This window comes from Abrus precatorius, unplaced genomic scaffold (genome assembly GCF_003935025.1).
Source record: "Abrus precatorius isolate BTA unplaced genomic scaffold, Abrus_2018 Scaffold6, whole genome shotgun sequence".
Taxonomy (NCBI): domain Eukaryota; kingdom Viridiplantae; phylum Streptophyta; class Magnoliopsida; order Fabales; family Fabaceae; genus Abrus; species Abrus precatorius.
Window position 1 is genome coordinate 18,378,196 of NW_020874406.1, and position 9,370 is coordinate 18,387,565.

The 9,370-nt window shown below is 35.0% G+C and overlaps 1 protein-coding gene across 1 annotated transcript; it reads left to right on the top strand.

Moving 5' to 3' along the window:
- Positions 1-1,563: 1,563 nt before the first annotated feature.
- LOC113868984 (phospholipase D delta) lies at positions 1,564-8,619 on the top strand. Its single transcript, XM_027505042.1, has 10 exons — positions 1,564-2,885; positions 2,966-3,082; positions 3,578-3,772; positions 4,352-4,657; positions 4,762-4,830; positions 4,936-5,083; positions 5,351-5,499; positions 5,849-6,001; positions 7,429-7,629; positions 8,088-8,619. Exons 1-10 carry the CDS (start codon positions 1,950-1,952, stop codon positions 8,382-8,384), a joined length of 2,571 nt encoding a protein of 856 aa, XP_027360843.1. The 5' UTR covers positions 1,564-1,949; the 3' UTR covers positions 8,385-8,619.
- Positions 8,620-9,370: the final 751 nt, after the last annotated feature.

Sequence of the window (9,370 nt, forward strand, 5' to 3'; positions counted from 1 at the left end):
GATTCGTTATATTATTTTACTTAATTTTTACTAATTTTTTTTTTATAAAATGAGTAATTAAATGAAAAATATATATATATATAATATTGAACACGTTAAACGTATTTTCTGTTTAGTGATTGAAAACATTTATATAAAAAAGGTAAAATTTTGTAGAACTATTTTTGTTCTATATCGTAAATTTCATTTTACAAAAAAATTATCGTACTTTAGGCTAATTTTATGTGATTTCTTTAATACTCTTCTCTTTTTAAAAGTTTTAACAGGGTTTTTTGAGTCCAATAGGCCATTTATTTGTGGCTCGTAGTAATTGTTTACATATATATATATATATATATATATATATAATATAATATAATAATAAACTATATTACTAATTTTTAGGATTTCAACACTCTTTTTAAATTAAAAGATGTACTTATTGTGTTTGTGAAAGGGATGGAAAAGACATGAAAATTTTCACAAATGAAGTTCATTCTTAGTTTGGTAACAATCAATGAAGGAATGATTTATGTGATTGTCATCACTTTTCATATACTTTCTATGTAATAAATTAGAACGCAGAAGTAAATCAGTAATTTATGCGGGAGAATGTTATTTGGTAAAGAAAAATTTATACCAAAAATTACAAACGTTTTCATAACTAATCATGGTTTCCAAAATAGGTTTGAAAAAGTACATTATATTTTTTATTTCTTCGTAAATTATATGCAAAAGTACATTTGCATCATTTAACATTAATCTGTTCACTTTGACTTGGCAACTTTTTTTTTTCCTCGTTACATAAAAAAGTAAAGGGGACTTTTAAGGCTTTAGGATGCAGAATCTGGTTTTCGTATTTTTGCATCGTTGCATTATGAAAGATTTAAGAGTTCCTTGAAGATATACCTAACACCATTACCAAGGAGATGATGGTACAGCTCAACTCTAAGTCGCCAAGTTACCACTTTTGCCCTTTTTGGTTATTTTTCTAATAAAATATGATCGCATTTTTAAATTATAAATAACTATTGCCGTTATCAGATACTTTCTGTCTGATACCGATAGCTATTACATACTTTATTCTTTGATACCAATACCATCGTTGAGAAAATCCTATAATATTAAAAATTAAAGTTCATTAAAATACATTTTAAAGGTTAATTTATTTAATCTTTAATTTAATCTCAAAATGTTGTTAAATAAATTTGTATAAAAATAAAAATATAAAATATAAAAATAACTACCAGAGTAATTTAAACACATAATATGAGGAATTAAAACAAAAAGGCAAGAACTTTGCGAAAGTAACTTTATAAATAGGCGAAATTAACTTTAGCAGCGAATCATTAACCGATGGAATTCGAGCCCATAAGCGTGGGCCCATGGAGCAGTTGAGGGTTGAAATGTGAGGCCCACTGACGTGCCCACACTACCTACACAAAGAGGCACCAACAAAGTGGAGGAACGTTACTTTCGTCGTTCACCACCTCATCCAATAACGACAACGTGCACAGTATGAGTACACCATTATTAAGAAGATTAAGATCTGATCAAGAAATAAAAAATAGTAAGAAATTGATTATATTTTATGTGTATTAACAGAGCATGGCAATAATTTAATGGCCCCGTCGTGAGTTGGCGATTCCGTTTCCGTTGCTGCTCGTAAATTCAAACCATTTTGTCAAACGAAGAAAATGAAAAAACGGTCATAAAAAAAGCATGGAATCCCGTGAAGCCGCCAGCGAGGTGCACACACTAACACACTTTGTGTCGCCGCGAGACTAACACAAACAAGAAAGCAAAGAAATCCAAAACCAGAAGCTAACAAAAAACACACTCTCACGTGCTTTCAGTTCCTCTGTTCCAAGCTATACCCTAAAACCTTTCACACTATTTCCTCATTCTTTTTCTCTTTCGGTTGTAATTTCAATTAGTTGACACTCGGCGCACCGGAACGCACCCCTCCCATGGCCGACGCTGGCGGTGACGACAATGGCGTTTTCCATCTTCACGGGGACCTCGACTTGAAAATTATCGAGGCTCGCCGGTTACCAAACATGGATATCTTTTCCGAGCGTCTTCGCCGCTGCGTAACCGCCTGCGATACCATCAAATTTCACTCCTCCGACGCCGCCGCTGATGGAAGCGTCGGCCGAACGCACGAGCACCGGAAGATTATCACCAGCGACCCGTACGTCACCGTTTCCGTGCCGCAAGCCACGGTGGCTCGCACGCGCGTGTTAAAAAACTCGCAGAAGCCGGTGTGGAACGAGAGCTTCCACATCCCGCTGGCGCATCCCGTCGTCGATTTGGAATTTCGCATCAAGGACGACGACGTTTTTGGCGCGCAGACCATGGGGACTGTTAAGATTCCAGCGAAGAGGATTGCCACCGGCGAGTTGATCTCTGGCTGGTTTCCGATAATAGGGTCCTCCGGGAAGCCGCCGAAGCCGGACACCGCGCTTCACATCGAGATGAAGTTCACGCCGGTGGAGGAGAATCCGCTGTACCGGGCAGGCATTGCAGCGGACCCTGAGCACAGGGGCGTGAGGAACACGTATTTTCCGGTGAGGAAGGGAAGTTCAGTGAGATTGTATCAAGATGCACAGTGTCCTGATATGACGGTACCGGAGATTAAGCTTGATGGTGGCAAAATTTATAGGCACGGGAAGTGTTGGGAAGATATCTGTTATGCTATATCTGAGGCTCATCACATGGTGTATTTGGTGGGTTGGTCAATTTACCACAAGGTGAAGCTTGTGAGAGAGCCAACTAGGCCATTGCCACGAGGTGGAGATTTGACACTTGGTGAGTTGCTTAAGTACAAGTCTGAAGAAGGGGTGAGAGTTCTTTTGTTGGTTTGGGATGATAAGACTTCACATGATAAGGTCTTCTTCAAGACGGTGAGAATCTATGCATTCTTTGTTTTTTGTGGTTTTATTCATTTGGTTGGTATTGGTTACTGATTGCTGTTTTGCTGCAGTCTGGTGTGATGCAGACTCATGATGAGGAAACGAGGAAGTTTTTTAAGCACTCTTCTGTGATGTGTGTTTTGGCACCTCGGTATGCTAGCAGCAAGATGAGCTTCTTGAAGCAACAGGCAAGTTTTGGGATTGTTTGGTAATTTGGTTTTGGTTTTGGTTTTTTGATTTTGGTTACATGGGGCTCGGGGTGATGGTGTCTGTGTGTTGAATTATAATGTAGTTTATTCTTGTTGCCTGGTGTTTCTTCTGTTGCTCTCTTGTCTTTTTGTATTTTGTTGTTGCGTAGACTTGATACGTCCCTCCTGTATATTGTCAGGAGATAGGATTCTTTATGAGCTAATTTTCAGTGGAGTCAAATGTGAAATGCCATGTGTTTTGTGGCATAAGCTCTAAATCGTGGGTATGTTTTTTCTTAGATGCAAAATTTAGAATGGCTTTGGGAAAGGTAGCTTTTCCTTTATAATTTCTGTTTAAAGTTAATAATTGCGTTTCCATTTATTCATTTTTTTCCCCACCTCTTTGCCTGAAACATTATTCGTCATTTGTAAATGGTGTCCTGTCTTTTGAGATAAACATCATTGTTAAGTTGTTTTTGGTATGGTATTATACAGGTTGTTGGGACCGTCTTCACACACCACCAAAAATGTGTGATTGTGGACACACAGGCTGCTGGTAATAACCGAAAAATAACTGCTTTTATAGGAGGTCTTGATCTATGTGATGGTCGCTATGACACACCTGAGCATCGACTTTTTCGTGATCTTGACACTGTATTTGCTGGTGATTTCCACAATCCTACATTTCCTGTAAGTTGTCAGCCCAATTGGACTTATTAAGTGTCACATTTATTATTATATCTGTCAGGACTCAGGACAGTCTTGTTTAAACTAATTCAATAGAATCTTTTTTGGTCGTGTTATCCATTATGTCTTGAATGAACCCCCATGTTACAAGGTCAGACTGAGAAGTGCTGTGATTTATCAAATTTATTGGACTCAGTTTGATGATAGAATGCCAAGGAACCGATTGTGATTGTTAACTCGAAATATCTAATTCCTTTTGTTATATTGTCCCTTGTGATCTTGTTTGTATGACCATGTTAAGAGTCAAGTTAAAGATTGGAAAGAAGTTTTTCTTGTCCCACATCATTATTGTAGGATAGCGCACTTCTCTTTATTGAGGACCACATATCTATGGATTGTTGAGCATGAAAACCAGTTATTTTTTGCTAACTTTATGTTGCAGGTAGTACAGGTAGTATAGTTTTGTTACAATGTTGTAACACTGGCCTTTCTTTTCTCTCTCCGGTTCTTCCAACATAAAATTGATGTATCATCTAATCTGTTGTTACTGCACCACGCTCTTATGTATTTTGTTTGTGGTAGACTGGAACAAGGGCTCCTAGACAACCTTGGCATGACTTGCACTGCAGAATAGATGGACCTGCTGCATATGACGTTCTGATTAATTTTGAGCAGCGATGGAGAAAATCAACTAAGTGGAAAGAGTTTGCAATCCTTTTCAAAAAATCCTCTCATTGGCATGATGATGCTTTGTTAAGAATAGAACGCATCTCATGGATATTAAGTCCTTTCCATCCTACCTCAAAGGAAAATTATACAGTTGTTCCAGGGGATGACCCCTTAGTATATGTTTCTAGTGAAGAAGATCCTGAAAACTGGCATGTTCAGGTTGGACAATGAAAGCTTGGTTCTGTCTAAATGTTACTTGCCTGCAATTCTTTCTTGATTTTCGGGATAATTTATTTTGTTACATTGTTTTCCAACTCTTACAGATCTTTCGCTCCATTGACTCAGGATCCCTGAAAGGATTTCCCAAACATGTTGATGTTGCTATATCCCAGGTACTGCTTGCTTGCAAACCAACCTATTATTGAGTTTAGAATCTTAAATTTTGAATTGATTAGAATCAAATTTTGCAGTTTCTAATTACATATTTTTGGATGCAGAATCTTATCTGTTCTAAAAATTTGGTTATAGACAAAAGCATTCAAACAGGTTACATTCAAGCAATCAGATCTGCTCAACACTTTATTTATATCGAAAACCAATACTTTATTGGATCATCATATGCGTGGCCATCTTATAAAGATGCAGGTCAGGATTAAATTCATGTTTTTGAGAAGCATTATAGTTGTCTATATTTTAGGGAGGTAGTTTTCTCTGTTCTGCAGAAAAGTGCATTTGTAAATTTTGAGTACATTAATCTTAGGGGAAAAAGAGAAGTTGAATGTATATATATTTTAGAAATGTATATGAGTATATCCCTTTCAGAAGTTGATCAAGTAGGAATGAGTTGTTTTGTCAGCAAAAGAAAAAGATAAAAATAATGAGATGTCTCATTTTTTTGTTTTCTGTGATCAGGGGCTGATAATCTAATCCCAATGGAATTGGCACTCAAAATTGCTGATAAAATCAGAGCCAGGGAGAGATTTGCTGTTTATATTGTTTTACCAATGTGGCCAGAAGGAGATCCTAAAACTGGAGCCATGCAAGAAATCCTCTTTTGGCAGGTATCTGATTATCTAATTTTTTAAGTTTATTGTGCAATGGTGAAAATTTACAATATGGGAATATGAAGTCTAAGAATTCAACTTCTCTAAAGTGCACTCCATAAAGTGTAGGTAGTTGTTGATGAGGAAATCAAGGGAGTGAGTTCTCACAAATACTGGCTTGTTTTTCTATGTGGTCATATTCTATCAAAATCAACCATTTATTTTCATCAATGGCTGCCAAACCTGCACTTTACTCTCTAAAGTGCACACTCCACCTCAGAGGATCTTTCTGAAGTTCAGTGCTTTGAGGGATCACAAATGCAACAAAAAATGAAAGTATTCTCAATTTTATGTTTTCTTTATACAGGGCCAGACAATGCAAATGATGTATGATGTTGTTGCTAGAGAATTGAAATCAATGCAACTTACTGACGTGCACCCCCAAGGTTACCTCAATTTCTATTGCCTTGGTAATCGGGAAAATGTTAATGAAGAAAGCTCAGGCTCAAATGGTGCACAGGTAATCCTCTAAACTAATATATCCATCTCATTTTAACCTTAGGCATATCATAATTCTTTTCTTTTAAGCTTCTTTAAAATGTAGTTCATTTTTTAATTTAGATGGGGAGGAAGAGAGACAGCGCGAGAAAATAGTCTAGAGAGAATGGCAAAGCTTTATTACACTTCTTGAGAAACTCTGTTATGCAGAACATTCCTATATATATATATATATATATATAATAAGAATAAGTGGAGACTATTTCTAGTAAGAATTCTAGAAAAATCACACCACAAAAGGTAGTCTTTGTAGTTCGACTTGGAAAACATCAGGCTTTATAAACCCTTCACTAGAATCTCATACTTTCAATATGGTACTCAAGTCATCATTCTAATTGAATCCTAACAATTTCCTAGGCTAGTAATAAAAGGGTGCAACACTATGAATGCTAAATGCATTTTATCGTATAATACACAAATCTACTATTTCATAAGTACATTTAAGTAGTAATAATTTTAACATTCATTGACATATTGGACCATACATGGTTGGTTTACATTATAGTCAAATTATCTACTAATGTAGATGGGGAAATCTTCTTTTCATTGACAACAGTGATAGTAGTTATCACTTGCCAGTAATATCACAAATGAAAAAGATTTATTCTAAATAGTTTATTCCATTTTGCTCTAAACTTTATATTATATACTGTCAAGAACATTGGTTGTTTATTTCATATATTGGCAGCATCTTCTGAGTCAGCATTGCATTTCATTTGTTGATTGTAATATAACAGTTTGGTATAAAGCCTTGACCTTTTTTTGAGTAAACTTGACACTATAATGTTCTAGTTTATCCCTTTACTTGATCCTTGGGCTCTAAATTAAAATAGCAAGAGATGCACATTTATGTGGGTGTTCACCCAGCCTTCATCTGCAGTTCTTCACTTAGATATGCCCGTACTTGAAAGGCTGTCAGCATATGCTTTCACTTTGTTTATGGTATGATGGCCTTGAGTCCTTGACATATGAATTAGTACATATATACCTGTGTCTTTTAATTGGCTTCGCTACTATACTTATATTCCCTGATTAGTTAAAAAAAACTCATTGGTCATGGAATCCATCTTTTCTCAATTGTTCATTTTTATAATTAAGGGGAAGCGACTTTTATTGGATACTATCTTTTTACTCCATTTTGATAGTTCCAGGATTGAGGATCGGTTTTTCCTTGTAAGCATTCAGATTGTAGAAGATATTTTCACAAGTTGTAAGCATTCAGATTGTAGGAGATTACTTGTACATGTTTCTTTTTGCTTTTGGTACATCCCAAAAAAGGGTTGTGAATGCGTTTTTATAAATATCCAAATTTTATCTTGACTTTTGAATACCTCTCCTACATAGTAGACAGTGATCAAGAATAGTTTATGAATATATTTTTCTTGCCAGGTCTCAGGAGCATATAAATATCGCCGATTTATGATTTATGTGCATGCTAAGGGGATGATAGTTGACGATGAGTATGTTATAGTGGGATCTGCTAATATAAACCAAAGATCTATGGCTGGTACGAAAGATACCGAGATAGCTATGGGTTCATATCAACCCCATTATACATGGTCCGCGAGGAAAAGACATCCACGTGGCCAGGTTTGTATTTACCCCCAAGCTTTAATTCTTGCTGCAATTTTTCTAATTGGGAATCTCTTTTTGTCCTGCCACGAATGACGTTACATTACAACCTGAGTACATTAATGGGTTGAAAATCACATATGTTGTCCAAATTGACTATATTTTACAGATATATCGAATCCCTGGATAATTCTAAGCATAAGTTGATCTGGAAATTACCCTTATCTCCTACTGAATGTGATTGGTTTCCTCCCAAATTTTTAAATTACTCAATGATGCCATGGATAAGTGACCAAATAAAAACCGTTGCTAGTTTGATTTCCAACTATGTATCTCGTACCATTTTTGTGCTGTATATATAGGGAGAAAATTGATTACTGATCGCTCCATGCCTCAATGGTGTGAACTTGTCTCCTCTGTGCCAATATGCCATGTGATATTTTATTTATTACAATCAATGATTTTTGTTCCTGCAGATATATGGTTACAGAATGTCGCTTTGGGGAGAGCATCTTGGCATGTTAGATGAAACTTTTGAGGAACCAGAGAGATTGGAGTGTGTGCGTAAAGTGAATGAAATTGCAGAGAATAACTGGAAATCATTCGCTTCTGAAGATTTCTCACTTCTGCAGGGACATCTTCTTAAATATCCTGTACAGGTAGATTCTGATGGGAAGGTTAGCTCCCTAAGTGAATGTGAGAGTTTCCCAGATGCCGGGGGTAAGATTTTGGGGAGTCACTCCACAACAATTCCTGATATCCTAACAACTTAAATTCCTGAATTCATGTTGTTAAAAAAATTGTAAAGTTTGTGGTGTGTTGCTTGCCTCTTCCTGAGGGAGACAGAAGAAAAGTTAAGGTGAAGAGTTATTTAGCTTTATGGACTTAAACTTTTTTTTTTTTACGGATTTCTGTACGTAAAATTGATTGTTTAAATCACGTGTAAATCTTTTACAATGTAATGATTCATATTTTGAAAGGATCACGAGTTCATAGTTTGTTTGTGCCCACTTTCCAGTCCTTTATTTGGTCATCGTACAGTGCAATCTAATATATCATTCATAGCTCCCAAAGTAAAATAAGTTTCGCTTTGTTCGTGGACAGGTTTTGGAGCTATATTTTATTTTTCTTAGTGAAATAAATACTAGTTTGAACATAATCATTGATTGTTAGAAACAAAAAAATAAAATAAAATCATTGATTTTCTTGAAAATTTTAAATCCTCTTCAACTAATGTTTTATCTATTTTTCTAAAGAATGATTAGTAAAAAATTAATAAATAAAATGTTATTATAATTATTTAACTTTGGTCTTTAAAATCATATTTAAATATAAAAAGTAATAACTTTTTTTGAAAAAATATATATTATTTTTAATTATAAAAGTACGATGAAGAAATTTTTATTAATTAATTAATTAAATTAAATTCTGAAGATTAAATTTAGTATTTTTCATTTAATATTATCAGTTCATTAAATTTAGTGATTCAATAAAACATTATCTATAGACTTCTGTTGTGTATTTTTAGACATGCTTTCAAAACCTGATTATTTCAGGGATGCCTAGCTATCAACTATAAATTATTACATTTATAAAAGTGTGGAAGAGTTAGGGAATGTGTTTGAGACCAAAAATCTTGCTAAAAATGTCAATATCGAATTGAATGTCATTAAACAGCACACAATCTTAGGGGTTTATATCAAACTTTCAACTCCATAAAATATAACATTACATATTTAACTTATGTACATAACTAGCT

Coding starts and splice junctions, on each gene's coding strand:
- LOC113868984 (XM_027505042.1), top strand. CDS start 1,950: ATGGCCGACGCTGGCGGTGACGACAATGGCGTTTTCCATCTTCACGGG. Junction 4,658..4,761: donor CTGAAAACTGGCATGTTCAG/GTTGGACAATGA, acceptor CAACTCTTACAG/ATCTTTCGCTCCATTGACTC. Junction 4,831..4,935: donor TTGATGTTGCTATATCCCAG/GTACTGCTTGCT, acceptor TTTTGGATGCAG/AATCTTATCTGTTCTAAAAA.